Consider the following 23,691-nt stretch of genomic DNA (forward strand, 5'->3'; position numbering starts at 1 on the left):
AACACGACATTTTCTTATTCGAATACCAAGGGGAATCTTCACAGCATCTTCGTTAACTGCGAAGGTAAACAACGCCTCCTCTGCCGGACACCGAGGGAAATCATGACAGCACTTCCCTTAAGCCTAGTCCAGACCAAGGCAATCGCGTCCAAAGAGCTGTGCAACAGTGGATCTGTGCTGTCCCGGTACAATTGGTCTACAGATATGCAGCGTTCCAAATCTGCTGCTGCACACTTTAACGACTGTTGCGAAAGAGTTGCGAAACGCGAGCAACATTGTCTCGCGACTGTTGCATGACAGTCGCGAAACTCTTGTACCACTATGTATCTGATTTGTTTCACGTACTTCTGCACATCCAAATCGGCGGTAACAGTAGTCATCTTCGTAATTTCACCCAAGGATGAGACAGCTGCAGCGTGTGCTTCAAAATACGAGGCTACGGACGGTTCTAAGCTACGTAATAGGCTAAAAAAAAAAATTGACAACAAGCTATGTGAGTCAATACAACTGTCATAGGCAACCAGAAGTTTTTTGACAGTAGTAAGCTATGGGAGTCAATACATCTGCCTGATAGGGCATTGTAGATTCCACATATTCATCGGTACGCACTATTTACACCAACTTCATTACCCACCACAAGCCAGAAGACTACTTACCAGTGATTACCAGAGCACGACGCGTTGTGTTGCCCGCTTCCTAGTATCGTGTTTCCCATATCCAGCGAGAAACAAACACGCAAAATGAGCTCGGAACAAATTTGGATTGTTCAACTTCTGGGCCACTCTTCAGATACTTTGTAGCGGGAATGTTGTTCAACACAGTATGTTGGTCTGGACATGGTTATGAAGTCATGTTTCGAAACATTTGCGAGACTTTTTTGGCTTTGTTGAGGAACTACTTCAGATACGTTGATGAACAATGTATCTAGACTTAAAATGAATCATTAAACAAGAACCTTCTTATTCGCACACCAGGGGGAATCTGAATAACATATCCATTAAATACATTATTGAACAAGAACCTTCCCATTCACACACCAAGGAAAACACATCACAGGATCTCTGTTCAATATGCACAAACAAGAACATCCTTATTCGCACAGCAAGGGAAAATCATCGCAGTATCTCCAATAAATGCATTAATAAACAAGACCCGCCTTATTCGCACACCAAGGGGAATCGGCACAGCTTCTCCATTCGTAAACGAGGACCTCCTTATGCGGACACCAGAAGGAGATCAAAGTCGAAGAGGATGACAACACCGGTTAATGTTCCCATGGCAAACGCAGTCAAGGGTGTTTGCTCGTGTGTATATTTGTCTTTCATATGAGGACGATTGCGGAGTTGATGGCACGGTGCACCGGCCTTTGAGCTGTTGTTGCAGTGGCTAATAGTTTCCACTCAGGAACCGGATTCCGGAATGATAATTGAGTGTTTGGTAGGCTATCGAGAGGGTTTAATGCTGCTGCTGCTACTAATAATATTGATAATGATTATGATTACGATGATGATGATGATTACGATGTTGATGATTATGATATTAATGATTTTGATGATGATAACAATAATGATATTAATAATAACAATAATCATAACAGATTCATTGTAAATACATCCTTTCGCGAATACGAACAGTATTCTAGAATTACTCCTCTTTTGAGAACCGTTATAAGAACACTTTCACAATCTTTCAATTTGAGGATCATAAATCAGATAAAATAGTCCGTAATTATGATGGTGATAAGGAGATGAGGTAGACGTCTTAAAATAGTCGACCTTTAATGCTATCAAATCGAAACGATTATCAAGGTCAAAGTCTATCCAATCTTGATCACCTGACTGGGTACATCACAACCTTTGACCCCTCTGTTTCTGCCTGTCTGTCCGTCAGTATTTCTGTCTGTCAGTAATTTAGTTTGTCTGCCTGCCTGTCGGTTTGTTAATATTTTTGTCTGTCTGTATTTCTGCCTCCCTCTCTATGTATATTTCTCTCTCTCTCTCTTTCTCTGTCTCCCCCCCACCTCTCTCTCTCTCTCTCATTACAATTGCATTGTTACTCTCTTCATCACCATTTCTATCATCACCTCTATTTTCAGCGGTACTTAATCAACATCACCAAGGTATAAATAGTTGAAAAAATCAGTATCTGTTAACTGTAGACACAAATCAGCGTTTTCTAAATAAGCGACTTTAATGGGGGGGACTATATCAATTTGTCTGAGCTTGTACAGTCTATCGATAACAATCTTTTTAAGCCCAGTTTATTTCACTTAACATTATTTTTTTTCAGTTCAGTCAGTCCAGATTATTTTTTGTTTATCTGTTATCTCCTGTTTAGACTTTATTACACGTATCTGATGAATCTCTGTGATTAATTCTTTAGTATCAATCTCGTATTCGTTTTCTATTTCGAATTTACGATTTTTATAAATTTGTTAATGATATCAACAGCAGTGATGATCGTGGAAATGGTAATGAGTGGTTTTGGTAGTGATGATAATAATGATTAATAATAATGATAATGATGATGGTTTTGATAATTAATGACAATGATGATTAATGATAATGATAATGATGGCTTTGATGATAATAGTGATGATGATGATAATAATAATGATGATAATGATTATGATAAAAATGATATGATCATGATAATTGATTATGATAATTCAAGATTATGAAAATATAAATGATGATTGTAAAAGTAATAGTAATAGTGATTGTGGCAGAATATTTTGACAGGTGATGATTAGTCCTTGTGTGTGCATCCTCTGTCGGTGATGACGTCAAAGAAAGACTGGAAGGTGATGACTTGGTGATGAGTTTCACAAGATTTCGTCTAGTGGTGTTGTGTTTCAAGCAGCTAACATGTGTTTTCTAAGACCATATATTTAAGGGGTAACTATAGTAGATGATTTTGTTTCTCCTTAGTGATGTAAATAAAGAAAGAACGAAAGAAAGGATAAAAAAACGTAACAATATCACTTGTTTTAAATTCTCCTTTACATATTTATTGTGGTTTACTCTTGTTACCATTAATGGAGCCGCATATGTACCCTGGGATTTGCGGAGTGTGGTCAGTGGTAATCCTGGGGTTGTTTACAATACGATGAGGATTTTCTTCCACGTAAACTGTAATACGATTCCTTTATATATACACATTTATATATCGTTGTTTTTCAATAATGCTTTACATTGTTTACGACGATTCGACGTATGACATTGAGCATCTTCTCAGTCCATTCCGTTGTTTTGGTTTTGTCTCGAGAGGGTGCTTGTTTGTTGCAGAGCTTGCACTTGGCAGCATCTCGCCGTTGTTATTTCAAGTGTTTACTCTTCTGTTTCTCAAGAGGGCTGGCAGACGCTCTGTGACTAGAGTAGGCGTTCTGTGACAAGATTCTCTCGACTGGAGTGCTAAGGCAGTAAGCAACCCCACTTTGTCAATATATATACGAGTCTCCTTTCTCCTCTTGCAGACTAAATTAAACAGGGTGGTGCAGGGAAGGTCTGTTCATCTGTTCGCCGCGGGATGGTAGTTGACCGACCTCCGATACCGTTTGATATTATTATTTATATATATATATATATATATATATATATATATATATATATATATATATATATATATATATATATATATATAGGACGAAACCCTTCGAAGTTCCCTTAAAGCTTTTTTTTGGGGTGGGTGGGGAGGGTTTGCTGATTCCATTATCTTCATTTTTTATTCTTTCTTTTCTTTTATAGACGTGGATATTAATCCGAATATTACATTTTCTTCCCTCTTTCTTATACATACAGAACCCTCTATCCTCTCACTGTCTTCGTATGTCCCTCTTCCGAGTGTACAGTTGAGAAACGCCGTTCTTTCTGCGTCGGAACGATTGACGAGGCAGTTTTAGTCGTAGCAATGTTATGAATTATGACCTAGGCTTTTTAAAGTGGATCGGGTCAAAGGCTTCCAACGCCTTCCCTCACAGCAAGGGCTATCTATAAGGAAACGACCTCGCTGTTTTTTTCCTTCTACATCTTTCTTTTCTTTTTTCTCTTTTTTTGTAGCGTCTCTGTCTCTCTCCTTCTTCCTCTTTTCTTTTCTTTTTAATTGGTAGTCAAAAAATTCTCATGTTGACAACTCTGAATTTCTATCGATCTCACCTCGATTTCTCATCACGTTTTTCTGTTCACTTTATTTTTTATTTTTTTCTTTTGTACGGTTTCTGTTATTCTGGGGCGTCTCTCTTCGGGTAATGTTATTTTCGTCTTGCCTTGTTCACTGTAATCTTAATAACGACTTCGTATCACGGGCTTGGTTGGGGTAAAGAAACCTCTATTGCTAAGTAGGCTGACCAGCCCTTTCATGAATTTGTTACATCTGAGAATAGCAAACGTTTAGGACTTGAGGAGTTCTCATCCTCATCCTCAAAATCATCATTATCCTCATCCTCAAAATCATGATGATCAACATCATTATCCTCAACCTCAAAATCATCATCAGCATCATCATCATCATTCTCCTCATCATCGTTATCACTATTTTCATTATCATTATTATTATCATGCCTTGTTACTGTTATATCTATAATCACTACCATCATCATCATCATCGTGATGTTGATTTTAAGCATTATCGCTATCATGGCCATGATCATAACTACTGCCATTAGCATTATAATAATGCTAATTATCGGAATCATGATCATTATCATTACCACTATAATTATCATTATCATTATTATCGTTATCACCATCAATATTATCATTATCATCATCATTATTACCAATATTTTATCATTATCATTATTATTATTGTGATTATAATTATTATCATTATTATTATCATTATAACCATCGTCACCTTCAATCATCATCATCATATCTTCCTCGTTACCACAATTACCAACAATACATTCACTATCATTATAACAGATTTACGAAAGACATAAAGGCATTACTTCATGAACAAACATAGCTATTACTCATATACAAGCAACAGCAAGTGAGGGTATATACTTATTTTCATATGATAGCATGATAACAGCAACATAACACATACAGTGCAGTGACAGAGCAAAATATAACAACAATAAGAATAACAACAGTGTGGTCAGTACAACACCATAATAAACGAGCCATTTACCGAGAGAAACCCAAGTTTTGATTACAGAAAAAATGCCTCCGGACAGGGGGATTATCCCGGGCCTGCTGGGATACGTGTCTCGTCTCGGCGGGAGTTGGATCGCGTGTCCAGCCTCCTCCTACCCCCCCCCCCACCCCTACTCCCCCTTCTCTCTGTCTCGCCTTTGTGAATATGGAATGCGGCTCATTTTTTTTATAAGACGGAAGAATAAATGCGTTATTTGTAAAAGGAGTCTAAGTTTTTATCTATGAATTGGTCTTATATATATGTGTGTGTGTGTGTGTGTGTGTGTGTGTGTGTGTGTGTGTGTGTGTGTGTGTGTGTGTGTGTGTGTGTGCAGCATCAATCACTGAGCAGATATCTTACATGTTTTCTAATATATATATCTGATGTGCACTTTTGTTACACTATGCAAGAAATTGATGATACCCAATTACAAGCATCTCAATTTTTCCATTTAAGTGACCTCACAGAATTCTCCTCCGCTGTAGAAAAAAACATCTAATTATTAGCCCTCTGCGTTCCCGGATGACCAACCCCCATCCCCACCCCTTACCCCCCCCCCACCCACCGCCTACCCCTCATTAATGTGAGTTTCTCAAAGTTAATTTTTTTCTCAGACTCATCCCTCACCTCATTGTTCAGCGTCCGAAGATGCGGGTCGGTTCCCCTCATCTTCTATTTCACATTTTAGTTGACCTTTTCCCGTTAATAGTTCCGTTGTTGTTTTTTTTTTTTTTTTTTTTTTTTTTTTTTTAGACGTCTCGGCTTTGGGAATTTGTTTGGGAAATCCTCAATTTGGTTCGTTTTGTTTTGGGAATCTGTACGCTTTTTTCCCGTTTTTTTCTTCTTTTTTGAGACGTCTCGCCTTGGGAAATCCTAATTTGGGAAACCTCATTTTGGTTCGTTTCGTTTTGGGAATCTATGTACGTTTCCGTTTTTGAGACATCTCGGCTTGGGGAACTTGGTTTGGGACATTTGGGTTTGGGGGAATCCAGGTTTGAGAATCTCATTTGGGTTTGGGAATCTGTATACTATTCCTTTTTTCTATTTTTTTTTTCTTTTTTTAGGTCTCGAGTTGAGAAATCCTAGTTTGAGAACCATATTCTGGTTTGGGGAATCTGCATATTTTTCCTTATTTTGACGTCTCGGTTTGTGAATCTGTATACTATTCCTTTTTTTTCTTGTTCTTTTTTTGTTAGGTCTCGAGTTGAGAAATCCTAGTTTGAGAACCATATCTTGGTTTGGTGAATCTACATATTTCTCCTTATTTTGACGTCTCGGTTTGGACATTCCTAGTTTGGGAACCATATTTCAGTTTGGGGAAACCTATATAATTCTCCGGGTTTTCTTTAGACGTCTTGGTTTGGGGATTCTTAGCTTGGAAACCCCATTTTGGTTTTAGGAATTCAAATCCTTTTCCCATCAACACTCCAGACCGAAGGAGCCCAACACGAAGAGACCAAAACAGAAATACATCGAACCACATCCAAACAAACGCAAAATCCCCACCAGAAACTACCCTGGGCAATCTACATGACCTGACCTGACCCAAAGGGATGACCAAAACTGACCTTCGGGATCTGCGGCATGACCTCCATGAGGGTGGTGCGGTAGAAGTGACTTTTCTGCGTCGGATCCTTCATGTTGATGACGTCGAGGAACTGCAGGGCGTGGACGGCCGGGTCGCTGAGGGGAGAGAAGGGGGCTTAGGCATCCTGGGACGAGGGAAGAGGAATGCATGCAGAGAGGCACACATACACAGGTACAGATAGTATTATGTATATGTATATGTATATATATGTGTGTGTGTGTGTGTGTGTGTGTGTGTGTGTGTGTGTGTGTGTGTGTGTGTGTGTGTGTGTGTGTGTGTGTGTGTGTTTGTATATGTATATATGTGTGTGTGTGTGTGTATACATATATATATATATATATATATATATATATATATATATATATATATATATATATATATATATATATATATATATATGTATATATATGCATGTCAAAATATCAGAAACGTTCTATCTAATAATAATAATAATAATAACAATAATAATAATAATTATTATTATTATTATTATAAGCATCACCGCAATCAACCTCATCATTAACTTAATAATAAAAAAATATATATATTCGTAACATCTCTCCCCAGCGTGCTCTCCACTCCCAACAGAACAGGTTAAGAAGAACAACGATATATATCCGTTGCGTAAAAGGACAGCGGTCAAACGGCTACGGATAAGATGCAGTGTTATGCAATACGAGAGAGGGATTAGAGATAATTCCTTTCATGGGGTTATGATAAGCTTAATCATATCTAAGAAACCATATTCTGCTTTTCCTTTCCTTGAAGAGTTTTTATTTTCTTTCATTGCTCCGTTTTTTTTTTTTTTTTTTTTTTTTTTTTTTGCGTTCGTTTTATGTTCGTGAATGTCGTCCTTGATTTGTTTGTTGGTTTATCTATTTTCTTTTGATCGGATTCTACTACTCTCGTATTTTTTCATGCCCTTATTCTACGATTTCTCTCTCTCTCTCTCTCTCTCTCTCTCTCTCTCTCTCTCTCTCTCTCTCTCTCTCTCTCTCTCTCTCTCTCTCTCTCTCTCTTACACACACACACACACACACACACACACACACACACACACACACACACACACACACACACAGATATATATATGTGTGTGTGTGTGTGTGTGTGTGTGTGTGTGTGTGTGTGTGTGTGTGTGTGTGTGTGAGTGAGTGAGTGAGTGAGTGAGTGAGTGAGTGAGTGAGTGAGTGAGTGAATGAATGAATGAATGTGTGAATGTGTGTATGTGTGTGCGTGCATGCATGTGTGTGTATACAAATATACATACATGTATGTGTGTGCGCGCGCGTGTGTAGCCCTATGTATGCACATCTACGCATATCTTAAAATTCCAAACCGATCTGCCTCGCACCCTTTTCCTCTTCGCCTTTCGCCTTTTATCGCCCTTCCTCAAATGAGCTTCTCCCGCTCTCGCACCCTAATTCCTCGCCTCTCATTACCATGATTCCAATTCCAAAACTAAAGCTCACCTCTCTGCGTACCCTTCCCCCTCTCATCTCTCTCCTTCCTCCTTTTTTATCCCTTCCTCCCTCTCTTTCTCTCCTTTCTTCCCTTTTCACTTTTGTCTTCCTCATTTTCCCATTCCCCCCATTTGCGGTTCCCTTTCTCTTTCTCACTCCTCTCATTCTGTCTTCCTTCCCTTCTATTCTTTCTCTCCCCCTCCTCCATTTCCCCCTTTTTGCAGCTCCTTCTTTCTCCCCATTCCCCAATTCCCCCATTTTAGTCCTCTCTTCTTCCCTCTCTCCTTTCTCTCCTACATTTACGCCTCCTTCCCTCCAATCCCCCCCCCCCCCCCCATTTAGCAGCCCTTCCTTCCCAACCCTTCGCCAACTCCCCCACTTGCAGTCCTCCCTCCCCCTCCCTCCTCCACCCCCTTCCGCACCTCCCCCATTTGCAGTCCTCCCTCCCCCTCCCTCCTTTCCCCCCTCCCCCTTCCGCACCTCTCCCATTTGCAGTCCTCCCTCCCCCTCTCTCCTCCCCCCCTTCCGCACCTCCCCTACTTGCAGCCCTCCCTCCCCCTCCCCATCTGCAACCCGTCGTCCCGTATTTTTAGACGGGGTCACTCAATCAAGGGGCGTGCACTGATCACTGATACCTGATACCCGATACCTAACCAAGTTCCAATTAGGGGGGATCTGAGGCCCTCGTTGCGGGCGGGGCGGGGGTGGGGGTGGGGGGGGGGTATGTGGGCGGAGACAGAGGTCGGTCGTCTGCACTCGGGTTGAGATTATGAGGGGTTGTGGGGGATTATGAGGGGTTGTGAGAGGGCGTGTTAGGTTATGAGGGGTTGTGAGGGGGCATGAGAGGTTATGAGGGGTTGTGAAGGATTATGGGGAGTTTAAGTGGTTATAAGGGATTGTAAGGGATTATGAGAGTTTACAACACTTTTTGTGAGTTTTTTTGAGGGATTATGGGGGTGTGAGGGGTTTTATAAGGAATTGTTGAGTTGTGGAATTTATTAGGTGGTTAGAAGGGCTGTGGGATCGGAAGATTTGTGTTGAGAGGGATGTATAGGGGATTATGAGGAATATCGGGAGGTGAAGGATTTATGAGTGGCTATAATAGGATTTGTTGAAATGCACTTTTTTCTCATGAGATCTCTTATGTGGGATTTATGATGTAGGGAAGGGGTTAGTGAGGATAGATAAGAGATATGAGGTTTTATCATCAACTCATGAGTGAGAATAGGGGATCGTGGGAAATTTATCAGAGTTCGAGGTTTCTTTTTACTTTCTAACTATAGTGCTTTCGATTTTCTTCTGTGTCTTTCTGTTTATGTCTGTGTCTTTGTTTCCGTCTATGGTTGTCTCGGGATCTGTGTCTGTCGCTGTCTCTTTGTATTTGTTTTCTTTTTTGTCTCCGTTTTTCTGTCTGTATGCCTCTTACTCTTTTCTTTTTCTTGTTCTGTCTCTCTCTGTCTCTCTCTCTCTTTCTCTCTCTGTGTGTCTCTCTCTTTCTCTTCCTTTTTTTTCTCTCTCTCTCCCCCTCTCCATCTCCTCTACTTCTCTTTCTCTGAACTCTGATTATGATAATTCACGAATGCCACCGATTCTTGTAAACTTCCCACTTATTTATCTTCCCGTTCGGCTGTTCCCACTGCAATCACCTCCCATGCCCCCCCCCCCCCCGCTTCCCCTTCAATCTCGCTTTAATCAACTGTCATATCAGTTACCCAAATCACCAGCAAGGCCTCTAAAACACGTTCTAAATAGTATTTTTATAGTTTAAATCACGTTCTAGACTCAATCCAAACACGTTCTATTAAAACACATTCCAAACACGTTCTAAACACTTTCTATTAAAACACGTTCTAAGCACTCTAAACACGTCTCAAACACGTTCCAAACAAGTTCTAAAAACGTTCTAAACAGTTTCCCTCTAAACATGTTCTATAAACGTCCAAAACACGTTCTGAACTCGTTCCGACACCCCCCCCCCAAAAAAAACAAGCCAGAACCAACCAACAAATCAAAGTCAAGTTTTTGCCACAGTTTCTCCTCTATTTGCACGCAGCATCTCAGCGGCGCGGAGAGAGACGAACCTACCGCTAAGTGATATTTACATATGAATATTGATTTAGGACATTTGCATACAAATCACTTGCATGGGCATTTTTCCCTTTTGAATCTGCACTTGTTTTCGAATTTGCATTTGATAACTTAATGACAGCTCGGTTGCGTGTTGGGTTTGGTTGATTGAGTGTGGGTGTATGTGTAATCTAATTGTTTGTTTATCTACAGTATCTATTATGTGTGTAAGTGCAGTGTACGTATATATGTATGTATAGAGAACATATCCTCCTTTCATGTATATACTCATTTCATATTTTCGTTCTCTTCATTACTTTTTCTTTCTTTCATATCTTTAAATATTTTATTTATCTTTTATATATCTTCTTTCCTTTTTTGAATAACTTCCTATATTTTCTTTCTCATATACTATCATTTTCCTCCTTATCTATTTTTCTACTTCCAATCCCGTCCCCTCCCCCCTCCCCTCCTCTTCCCCCACCCTATCCCCACGTTATCAAACCAAAACGAAAAAGCAATAAGTGAGAAATTCAAGAAAGGTCATAAAAATGCGAGAGCGGGGAAAGTGAGGGATTAACTGTCACATTCAGCAGATCAGAACATTCAACAAAGGGAATAAATATTGGGGAAATATTAATGGACACTAAAAACTTTTTTATACAGAGAGAGTGACATGACTGTTTTCTTGGTAAAGCGATTTTTTTTTTAATTTGTTTTTGGGTACAGACGGTTAGTATCTATTTATCTATTTATATATATCAACCTCACTTTCTATTTAGTTACCTGTCAGTCTGCTGTCTTTTTGGGTACAGACGGTTAGCATTTATCTATCTGTCTACCTCTATCTAGTTAGATAGACAGAAAGAGAGAGAGATATTGAGAGAAAACTGTAAATCACTCTCTCGCATCTTTCAACAGACCCCCATCTTCTAACAGAAAATTTACAAAACCTTCACACATTTCTCACACGCACCACTTCAGACAAACACATTTGGATCGCAGTTGACTTCAACCTTCCTGGCGTCGACTGGACCCCTTCACCCCCTCCGACCCCACCGACGCAGACACCCCAAACCCCAGCATCCCCCACACAAGAGGCGCCAACTACACGTCAACTTCATCGACCTCACGAACGAATTCTCACTCTCCTAAGCAGTACTCAAACCAACACGAACAGAAGGCACGACACGCCCCGCTGACGACGGAGGCCCCTGAGCCACTGCCCACGCGCTAAAACCTCTCCCTCATAAACAACACACTTCACGTAACAAACGCCGAGGTTATTCCGGGGATAAGTAATCACGACATGGTTCTTGTTGGCGCAAACAGACCAGACAGAAACGCAGACGAGGACCTATCTTGCTTTTCTTTAGAGTAGACACAGGCTCGATCACACGGGATTGACGATTCACAGAGACAACTTTCCATCTTCTGACCGTTACTCCCGATCCCTTGATGATAATTGGAATAAGACTTCCATCAACAGTCGCATAACACAAAAAACACCTTCTAGTAGGCATACACTCTCTTGGTTCTACAGGAGCCTACACAGACAGTACCGAAGAAAACGGAGACTACAGTCGCACGCAACCATACAACACACCAGAGAATTGGGCCGCTTTTAAACTCTTCAAAAGCACATTTGCCAAAAACACAAAGAAGGCTGAACGTGAACACTTCAAGAAGTACATCGCAGGCAGTGTAAGAAGCAACCCAAGACACTTCTTTAAGTTCTTCAAGGCCCGCAAACAGGACACCACTAAAATAGCCGCATTTTAGGAACTCAGTGATACTCTAGTGAAAAGGCCAGAGCACACAGCACAACCACTCAACCCACAGTTCCACTCCGTCTTCACACAAGAAGCCCCTATTACTCCGAACATGCCAAATAGCCTCCAGTCACCCATCCTGACTCTTAACTCCTCCAGACTGACTTTGACTCCCTTGGACAATGGGAAATCACATGGTAAAGGAACTTTCAACTTGATAAATGTAAAACCATAAACTCCCCCAATGCAACAATTACCCAACACATCACACAGATACCTAGGAATCACACTACACACCAACATTGAATTCAATTCACACTTAAACATACAACATAAAGCTAACATAACACTGGGTTTCCTGGGGAGGAACTAACATGATTGTACACAAGACATTAAACACATAACTTGCAATACCCTTGTCCGACCAACATTGGAGTATTGTGCAATTATGTGGGACCCACACAAACAAACAAACATTTCGGGGATGCTCAATTATACTTTTTTTTCGAAATCGTTTTTTATGGCCGTCTTGTTACTATGGAGTAAGAGGATCTTGGGGCGAATAACAGTCAATAATGGAGCTAGGCGGGCGTAATCTAATCGATCTATAATCTAATCTTAATAATCTCCGATGCCGTAAAGTATAGCATCCCTATGTGAATATCGAATTCAAATGATAAAGTTATTGAGATTATGAACTGATGCAGCTGCACTCGGACATGACGTGGATGGGCGTACATGACGTTTGTGAGGCCGTGACATCGCGATTTTTGTAATAACCCTTCTCTATTTTGTTATTAGTGAAAGAGCGAATATGCGAATCCTGTTCTTGCACGAAATTCGAGCATGGAAAAGGCTCGTGCTCTAAAAACAAGAAAACAAGATGTGAAAATAAGTGCATAGGGAGTTAGACTCTCCCAGCCTCCTTCAGAGCGGGGAAGCTAAATGGATGAGGAACATGATTTGCAATATCTGCAAAATTGTCATGTGAGTCCAATTATGTTCCCTTTGATTTTCTAAAAAGAGAAATCGTTGCTAAAATCAGTTGAAAACTTTGAAGGCCTGTATTTTGTATTCTCGTTTTCGATCAATTCTTTTGAAGTAGGTGTCTTTGAAATGCTTTGTGTTTGTATACCAAGTTCTATTGCTTAAATTTAGGAGAAAAATGAAAATGAAACAAACAAATACGGAAATTTCGAAATCGCAAATTTGGGAAGCAATAAATACAACTTAAAAGCTGGAATCGACAAAAGGAGATCCCAAAGTAGTCGTGAATATATTAGACTCATCACAGTATTAATATGAAGCAATTTTCACGTTAAATGGCTAAGTTATGTTGTTGTTTTTTATCAGCACAGGCGTCTATGAACTAGAGTGTCCCCTTAACAAGCTGGGGAAAAATGGTACCACAGCAGCCAGGTTCATTACGAGCAACTACAATAAAAACCCCGATATTACAACATGAATTAAACAGCCTTTTCACATGGACGCCCTCACAATACGCAGACAAACACACGGATTAACAAATGTATTCAAAATCCCCAACAGTCAAGTCGACATAAACAAGATTACCTACACCAAGCAGACACATCTGATACACGAAAACACCCACAACCAGAACACGTGACATACCACACTTGTACAGGCTCTTCCAAACACTTATACTTTCCACGCACCATTCGTGAGTGGAACAAACTCCCTCCACACCTAATACACTTAGGCAAAGCAGACAGCTTCCATAAACTCAGACTAACACATCTCGCATCTCATGCATAAAACACCAAAGCTTAGCTACTTTTACCCTTCCGTTTCCTCCAACAATTATCTCTCCGTTAAGCGTGATATGCGATATGCGATATGAGAGAGAGAGAGAGAGAGAGAGAGAGAGAGAGAGAGAGAGAGAGAGAGAGAGAGAGAGAGAGAGAGAGAGAGAGAGAGAGAGAGAGAAAGAATCATTCCTTGAGTCCCCCCAAAAGGCCAAGCCTCAGTGAGCAGTAACCTTCGGGCAACGACCTTGCCAGCCGCGGCAGGTTAATTAACTCGTCAGGTTCAGGTGCTCACTCGCGCTCACCTCGGTTCTTGATTAGAGCTTCCTTAACAACGGCGGAAAAGTTTTATGGTAGCATTTTCTTTGGGAGTTTTCCTCGTGTCCTTCGTCTTTTAACATTTTCTGGGGTTTCGCTATCGTTTTGGTGCATGCGGTGGGGGGGGGGGGGGGTGCAAAGGGGATGCATATACATTTATAAATACATATATGTATATATACATATATATATATATATATATATATATATATATATATATATATATATATATATATACATATACAGATATAATATATATATATATATATATATATATATATATATGTATATACATATGTATATACATATGTATATATATTCACACACACACACACACACACACATACACACACACACACACACACACACACACACACACACACACACACACACATATATATATATATATATATATATATATATATATATATAATTATATATGTATATACATTATATATGTATGTATATATACATATATATACATATTAATATACATACATATATATATATATGTATATGTATATATATGCGCGCGCGCGCACACACACACACACACACACACACACACACACACACACACACACACACACACACACACACACACACACAAACACACACACGCACACATATATATATTATATATACATATATATATATATATATATATATATATATATATATATATATATATATCCTAGAAATCATTAAAGCAACGCAACCCCTAAAGAATAATAAAAGAAAAAACAAAAAAACAAAAACCAAAAAACTATAAACCATAATCCCCCCCCACACAAAAAAAAACAAAGTCCCCAAAATAACCCCATCCCCCCAAAAAATAAAATCCCACAAAAGTCCCCAAAATACCCCCCCCCTCAAAAAAAAAAAAAAAAATCCAAAACAACGAGGCACCAGGAGCCAGTGACCCAGTGACCCTCCAACTCACCTGAAGTACTTGATGAGCGCCACCAGCTGCGAGGTGGGTCTCTGGCGGATGTCTTTGCTCACCAGTCTCACCACCGCCTCCTGCAGCCCCAGGGGAATCTTGGGAAGGACGTTGTTCACCTGTTCACCTAGCTGCAAATAGACAAAAAAGGGGAAAGTTAATAAATGGGTGAGGTGATGGGGATGAGATGAGCAGGAGAAGAAGGAGAAGGAGGAGAGGGAGAAGAGAGAGAGGAGAGACAGGGGAATCTTGGGAAGGACGTTGTTCACCTGTTCACCGAGCTGCAAATAGACAAAAAAGGAGAAAGTTAATAAATGGGTGAGGTGATGGGGATGAGATGAGGAGAAGAAGGAGGAGAGAGAGAAGAGAGAAGAGAGATAAGAGAGAAGAGAGATAAGAAATATAGGAGAGATAAGAAAGATAAGCGAGATAAGAGAGATGGAGAGGAGTGGTTAGGTTCCTTGGGTGAATTTTGGAATGAGAATAGTAATAAGGAGGATGAGGATGGTGATAGCAGCCTCAGTAGCAATGATAATAAACATTATTATTAATAAGATTATGAGAAGGATTATCATTATCAATTTTCCTATTATAAGAATCACTACTAAGCTCATAGACATAAAACACTTTCATTCTGATACGATTTTTTTTTCATAATTATGAAAATTTGTTCATCTATTTATTTATTTGTTTTGTGTGTCCTATTACATCTATATATCATATATCTTGCATAACATATTTTAATTACAATAATTATTTTCCTTATCTATCTGCCTCCTGGTCTCTCTCGCCCTCCATTATGTCTTCTTCTATCTAGCACCCCCTTCCCCCCTCTGTGTCTATCCACGTGTCCTATTCCTCTCCTATACAATCCGTTTTAATCCTTTATACTCCCTTTCAAATCTTTTTAATTCCCTTTCAAGCTCTCCCCTCTCTCCTACCCCCCCCCCTCCCTCCATCTCATACAACCCATCCTTATATGTATGTTGTTTTATTTCCTAACCCCTCCTCCTCCCCACTACTCCCCCCTCCCTACATTTCAGCCCCCACCACCCTAAACATCCCAATCCCCCCACCACGGCCATACCTCCCCCAGTCACCTCCTACTCCACCTCACCCCCAGTCCCCCCCCCCCCCCAGCCTTCACTTTCCCCATCCTAACCCACGACGTCCTCCCCAGCCTCTTCCCCAACACACCTCTTCATCCCCACCTCATACTCGCCCACCCATCCACCCACGCCCAACCCACCTCCTATTCAACCCAACCTCCCCTCCCCCCACCCCCCAACCTCCACCTCTCCCCCACGTCACCCCCTTCCCAATCCAACCTCCTCCTCTCCCCCACGTCACCCTCTCCCCCAATCCAACTTCCCCTTCCCCCACGCCCCCCTTCCACCTCCCCTCCCCCAACCTCCCTCCCCCCCCTGCCCTTCATCCTCCGAAAATCTAATCCCAAGAAGGAACATAAAACTTCGAGCTCCTGAAAGATTCCCGATCCGGATGCGGCAAGTTTTGCATCGGGCCTTGAGGGGAAACATCGGCGTCAGCGAGGGGAAACCGAGGGGAGGAAGAGGGGAAGGGGAAAGAGGGGCAGGGAAGGGGGAAACATCGGCGACAGCGAGGGGAAACCGAGGGGAGGAAGAGGGGAAGGGGGAAGAGGGGCAGGGAAGGGGGAAACATCGGCGTCAGCGAGGGGAAACCGAGGGGAGGAAGAGGGGAAGGGGAAAGAGGGGCAGGGAAGGGGGAAACATCGGCGACAGCGAGGGGAAACCGAGGGGAGGAAGAGGGGAAGGGGGAAGAGGGGCAGGGAAGGGGGAAACATCGGCGTCAGCGAGGGGAAACCGAGGGGAGGAAGAGGGGGAAGGGGAAAGAGGGGCAGGGAAGGGGGAAACATCGGCGACAGCGAGGGGAAACCGAGGGGAGGAAGAGGGGAAGGGGGAAGAGGGGCAGGGAAGGGGGAAACATCGGCGTCAGCGAGGGGAAACCGAGGGGAGGAAGAGGGGAAGGGGAAAGAGGGGCAGGAAGGGGGAAACATCGGCGACAGCGAGGGGAAACCGAGGGGAGGAAGAGGGGAAGGGGGAAGAGGGGCAGGGAAGGGGGAAACATCGGCGTCAGCGAGGGGAAACCGAGGGGAGGAAGAGGGGAAGGGGAAAGAGGGGCAGGGAAGGGGGAAACATCGGCGACAGCGAGGGGAAACCGAGGGGAGGAAGAGGGGAAGGGGGAAGAGGGGCAGGGAAGGGGGAAACATCGGCGTCAGCGAGGGGAAACCGAGGGGAGGAAGAGGGGAAGGGGAAAGAGGGGCAGGGAAGGGGGAAACATCGGCGTCAGCGAGGGGAAACCGAGGGGAGGAAGAGGGGAAGGGGAAAGAGGGGCAGGGAAGGGGGAAACATCGGCGTCAGCGAGGGGAAACCGAGGGGAGGAAGAGGGGCAGGGAAGGGGGATACATCGGCGTCAGCGAGGGGAAACCGAGGGGAGGAAGAGGGAAAGGGGAAAGAGGGGCAGGGAAGGGGGAAACATCGGCGTCAGCGAGGGGAAACCGAGGGGAGGAAGAGGGGAAGGGGAAAGAGGGGCAGGGAAGGGGGAAACATCGGCGTCAGCGAGGGGAAACCGAGGGGAGGAAGAGGGGAAGGGGAAAGAGGGGCAGGGAAGGGGGAAACATCGGCGTCAGCGAGGGGAAACCCAGGGGAGGAAGAGGGGAAGGGGAAAGAGGGGCAGGGAAGGGGAAAACATCGGCGTCAGCGAGGGGAAACCCAGGGGAGGAAGAGGGGCAGGGAAGGGGGAAACATCGGCGTCAGCGAGGGGAAACCGAGGGGAGGAAGAGGGGAAGGGGAAAGAGGGGCAGGGAAGGGGGAAACATCGGCGTCAGCGAGGGGAAACCCAGGGGAGGAAGAGGGGAAGGGGAAAGAGGGGCAGGGAAGGGGGAAAAATCGGCGTCAGGGAGGGGAAGCCCAGGGGAGGAAGAGGGGGAGGGAAGGGGGAAACAACGGCGTCAGCGAGGGGAAACCGAGGGGAGGAAGAGGGGAAGGGGAAAGAGGGGCAGGGAAGGGGGAAACCGGCGTCAGCGAGGGGAAGGAACCGGTCGCCGCCGCTGAGGGGAAACCGAAGGGAGGAAGGGGGGGGGGGAAGAAGAGGGGAAGGGGAAAGAGGGCAGGGAAGGGGGAAGGGTTGGAAAGGGGAGGGGAAGGAACATGTCACCGCCGCTGAGGGAAAACCATAAGGGTGTGAAAGGGGGAAGGGGGAGGGAGGGAGTGGAGGAAGAAGAGGGGAGGGGAAGGGGAAGGTAAGAGAAGAAGGGTAGGGGAGTGGGGGGGGAGGGAGGGGAAGGAACCGGTCGCCGCCGCTGAGGGAAAATCATGGGGAGGAAGGGGGGGGAGGATGAAGAGAGGAAGGGAAGAGAAGAAGGGTAGAGTAGGGGGGGAGGGTTAGGAGGGGGAGGGAACCGGTCGCCGCTGAGGAGAATCCAAGGGAGGAAGGGGGAAGGGAGGGAGAGGAAGAAGAGGGGAAAATAGCTACAAACTTTCTAGCGGATGTCATCGTGTTTGGATAAGTGTGTTTCTTGTTATTTTCCGTGGGTGGGGGAGCTCGGGGGGTGGGGGAGGGATGGAGGGGGAAGGGGAGGGAAGGTGGGGAAGGAAGGAAGGGAAGGGGGAAGGGGAGGGAGTGGGGGATGGAGTAAGGGAAGAAGGGACGTTGATGAACTGTGTGATATTTTCACACACACGCACAAACAAACACAGACCCACCTACCCCCCCCCCCCCATATATATATATGTATATATATATATATATATATATATATATATATATATATATATATATATATATATATATATGTATATGTATGTATGTATATATTATAGACATGTATAGATAAAGATATATATACATATATACATATATAAATACATATATAAGTATATATTCACACGTGTGTGTGTATGATATCGACAGTATTCATATTCGCCGCACGCACCAAGTAGATTATTGGATTATGTAAGTGAAAACGATGTTATGGTAAACCTGACAGTAACATAATCTAAATGGAAGCAGGGTGTTGAAGAGTACACACACACACACACGTCTACATATGTATACACATACACACACATGCACACACAAACACACAAATCTATAGGTAAACCGTATTCACGTTGACAGATGTAGAAAAGGTATGAATGAGAATGTATATCGTCACAATACAATTCATTGTGAAGATATCCATTCTTATCCATACCTTTTCTGTGTGTGTGTGTGTGCCAAATGCACACACACACACACACACACACACACACACACACACACACACACACACACACACACACACACACACACACACACACGCACGCATGCACACGCACGCACACACACACACACACACGCACACACACACACACACACACACACACGCACACACACACACACACACACACACACAAACACACACACACACACACACACACACACACACACACACACACACACACACACACGCACACACCTCGCGAGGCAGGGTACGCGTGGCACCTGAGGTACGCGGTATTATGTTAAAGGGTCCGTGACTGAATTTCAAACTGTGTCAGGAATTTTCATTTAAATTTTGCTATTGGTTTTACACATGTTATTCGATTCCAATATATGCGGTGTGGTCCTGCATTCAATTAACTCGAAGCCTTTGTTTCGTATGTATATATTCGCATCAGAATAGGTTCTCGTAGGTAAAAAAAGGGGAAAATAGATGATATAATAGTTATATCTCTTATTGATTATATCTAATATTTTTTCCCATAGACCGGAGTACGGAAAACAGTTGCCAAGAACACCAGAGGAAAAGAAGAAAGAGGAATTCAGAGAGAAGGAAATTTCAGAAAGAAGGATGGAAGAATAAAAAAAGAAGAGGAAGAAGAAGAAGAAGCAGGAGGAGGAGAAGAAGAAGAATGAAAGGAAGGAGGAGGAGAAGAAGGAGAGGAGGAGGAGGAGGAGGAGGAGGAGGAGGAGGAGGAGGAGAAAAAGAAAGAAAGGGAGGTGGAGGAGAAGAAGGAGAGGAAGCAGGAGATAATGAAGAAGGAGGAAAAGACGATAAAGAAGTAGTAGTAGAAGAGGAAGCAGAAAGAGAACAAGACGAAGAAAAAGAACAATAAGAATAAGAATTAGTAAGCGAAGAAGAAGAATAATCTAACAGCCATAACTAAAACTTGATCTCTCCTTCACTTGCCTTGGCCTTTCCTTAGAATTATTTCCACATACTTTCCTAAACTCAGTTCCCCACTTTATCCGTCTTTCTTCTTCCTCTGCCTCTCCCCTCTCTTCCTCTCCCTTAGTGACAGTATAAGCAGTTCTATTAAAACAATTCCTTCTCCTCGTCCACTTCCTCTTCTGCCTTTCTCTTCCTCTATCCTTTCCTGCCTCTTTCGCTTCGACCGTCAACCAAATCACCGTTTTTCTTCCCTTCCCCCACCAATCCTTTTAACATCTCGCTTCTCTTTTCCTCTATATGTCGCTCTCTGTTCTCTGATTCTAATCTTTTTCCTTCCTCTTTCTCTTCTTTCTTTCTTTCTTCATTTGCACTCGGCTTCGCTTTTGCAATCCTCTCTCTCTCTCTCTCTCTCTCTCTCTCTCTCTCTCTCTCTCTCTCTCTCTCTCTCTCTCTCTCTCTCTCTCTCTCTCTCTCTCTACCAGGAGTGAGTATTTTGGAAGCGCTGATGGGTCTCTGCCTAAGGCCTACCCTGCTGGGGATAATATGATTTTCTTCTTTCTTACTTTGTGTGTAAAAAGATAGATGGTTGATATTATTATTTCATTAAGTATCATTTTTACCATTATCATTACTATTATCATTATCATTATTATTGCTATTACTATCATCATGGTCATTATTATTATTATCAAATTTGTGATTGCATTCTTGTAATAACGGGCTTTTATTAAGATCTATTCTGTGTTATTTCAGAGATCCATGAGAATGACTATAAGAAAGAAATGACTGACATAAGTTTTGACAAAGATATTACCCTTGCAGATATCTTTTTTATCATTCATGAACTTTTTCATGATATCCCAAACAATTCTCTGAATGGGCCTCTCTCACTATGTTTCCAGATCCTCATAAGGAATGCCTTTTTTATCATAAACCTGTTCTACGGGCATTTATATAATACTAGCAATCATGATTTCGATTACGAATCACTACTGTCATTCAGAGTTGCCTTTACTATCACATATCCTTCTAGAACATTCTTTCAGAAGAGCGATTTAAGTTGAAGATCATGTTCACAAGGCTCACTAGTGTTCCTCATCACTACATCAATTCTGTACAAGTAGCTTGCCAAAGTCTGATTCCTTATTTGATGTAAGGTATAAAAAAATAATGATAACATACAGCTGGTCATATGTATGGTAAAAAGCAAAGTCAACTAGTTATTGACATTTCTACTAAAGTCTCTATCAAAAGGAGTAATGATCAGCTTTAACCATTCCCAGCGTGTGTTCACAGGGTTTTAGGCGAACTGTGTCATCAGCAAGAATATCAATTAATTCGTGCATTAGGATGTTAAACGAAACAGGATTAAGTATGCCTTCTTGAGCTTTGTCAACTTCAATCACCTTTCATTTGCATCCAAGTTAACAGCATACTCTAAATATCAAAGTCAGCTAAGTGCGCTAGAATGACCACTCTGCAACATCAGATTTAGATTTAAGATTAACTTCCCTCCCCCAAAAAAGATCATAATAAAAGAAAAAATATTCAACGTGCATTTCAGACTCGGAGTTGGCTAAGCTTTCTGGAAATCAGTGCAAACTCTTGTAAAACAGCACTAACATGAACTCCATTTATTGTAGTTCAAAAGGTATTCTTGATTAGCTTTATTCGCTTTTTACCTGTCAAGAAAATGGATCCGTACTCACTAGTATTGGGTAAAAGTATAACATTGATTAAATCTTAGGTTCAGCATCCTGGGAGGCTTCCATAGGACAGCTCAGACTATATAAATACAGAATTGTGTAACTCGATACCTAAGTAAAGAGTCAAAGTACACTATAACTAATGCTTTGCCCACGTGAAGTACATTATTCAATAACCCTTTACTTAGCTCATCAAAGTTAGGAGAGTCACTGGTACTGCAAGCTATTCCAGGGTTAAAACTAATATTTACTCTCAAACTACAAAGTTAATCTCAAATCCTCCGAGAGAGTGAATCCAACGGAGAAGGTCCAGCCCAATGATCGTGTAATATATGAGTTTGTTTTAGTGGTCCATGAAACCTGGCGTGCTGGAATTTTTATTATTATTATTATTATTATTATTTTTTTTTTTTTTTTTTTTTTTTTTTTTTTTTTACCTTTCAGTCTCTCTAATTCATTCCATATTTCAGTTATAGATGTATGGTGATTAATGCTCCGCGGGGAATACCCTAAATGCTTTTGCATGGGGGAAGTTTTATCTCCCTTTCTCCGCCCTGTTCCATATTTCAATTATAGAGGTCTGAGGGTTAATGCTTTCCAGGAAACATTCCAAATGGTTTTAATGGTTTTGAAAGACTGGGAATTATCTGATGCCCGGTTTCCCACTAACAATTAGTAAACCAACTGAACGAATTCTGTTTATCAGAAGTGGTATCATTGATCTACGTTGATTTATTTTATTTATTTATTTATTTATTTATTTTTATTATTTTTTACGAGTCTCAAGAGAAAAAAAAATCAACGTTTTATTGATCCACGTAGATTTATTTTTTTTACGAGTCTCAAGAAAAAGAATCAACTTGTTAAAAAGTTTTGAATTATACGTAGAATGATTAAAACCGAGGTAAAGGTTGTGTACTTTTTTGGGAATGGGTATCAGTGCCGAGAGTGCCAGGGCCGCTTCAGGACCCAAACTGATGTCTTAAACGCTCTGTCCAGGTCGGTGAGTCCCGAGGCGGTAAGTTGGAAAATGCCCTTACGATGAGAAAGAGAGAGAGAGAGAGAGAGAGAGAGAGAGAGAGAGAGGGAGAGGGAGAGGGAGAGGGAGAGAGAGAGAGAGAGAGAGAGAGAGAGAGAGAGAGAGAGAGAGAGGGGGAGAGGGGGAGAGGGGGGAGGGAGGGAGAGGGAGAGGGAAAGAGAGAATGGGAAGAGGGAGAGAGAGAGAGAGAGAGAGAGAGAGAGAGAGAGAGAGAGAGAGAGAGAGAGAGAGAGAGAGAGAGAGAGAGAGGGGAGGGGGAGGGGGAGAGAGGGAGAGAGAGGGAGAGGGAGAGGGAGAGGGAGAGGGAGAGGGAGAGGGAGAGGGAGAGAGAGAGAGAGAGGGGGAGGGAGGGGGAGAGGGGGGAGGGAGGGAGGGAGGGAGGAGGAGAGAGAGAGAGAGAGAGAGAGAGAGAGAGAGAGAGAGAGAGAGAGAGAGAGAGAGAGAGAGAGAGAAAGAGAGAGAGAGAGAGAGAGAGAGAGAGAGAGAGAGAGAGAGAGAGAGAGAGAGAGAGAGAGAGAGAGAGAGAGGGGGGGGGAGAGTAGGGAGAGAGAGAGAGAGAGAGAGAGAGAGAGAGAGAGAGAGAGAGAGAGAGAGAGAGAGAGAGAGAGAGAGAGAGAGAGAGAGAGAGAGACAGACAGAGAGAGAAATAGAGAGAGTGAGATGGATAGATAGAGAGAGAGGGGGGGGGGGGGC

General features: G+C 42.6%; 1 protein-coding gene across 1 annotated transcript in view; it reads right to left on the reverse strand.

Moving 5' to 3' along the window:
* bma (SCY1-like protein bma) overlaps window positions 1-23,691 on the reverse strand; it is a gene marked incomplete in the record, with an annotated part of 348,807 nt that overhangs the window by 89,586 nt on the left and 235,530 nt on the right. The window contains 2 exon segments of the mRNA XM_070141618.1: window positions 6,711-6,825; window positions 15,060-15,190. Of these exon segments, the coding sequence (XP_069997719.1) occupies window positions 6,711-6,825; window positions 15,060-15,190 (246 nt within the window).

This window comes from Penaeus vannamei, chromosome 28 (genome assembly GCF_042767895.1).
Source record: "Penaeus vannamei isolate JL-2024 chromosome 28, ASM4276789v1, whole genome shotgun sequence".
Lineage (NCBI taxonomy): Eukaryota > Metazoa > Arthropoda > Malacostraca > Decapoda > Penaeidae > Penaeus > Penaeus vannamei.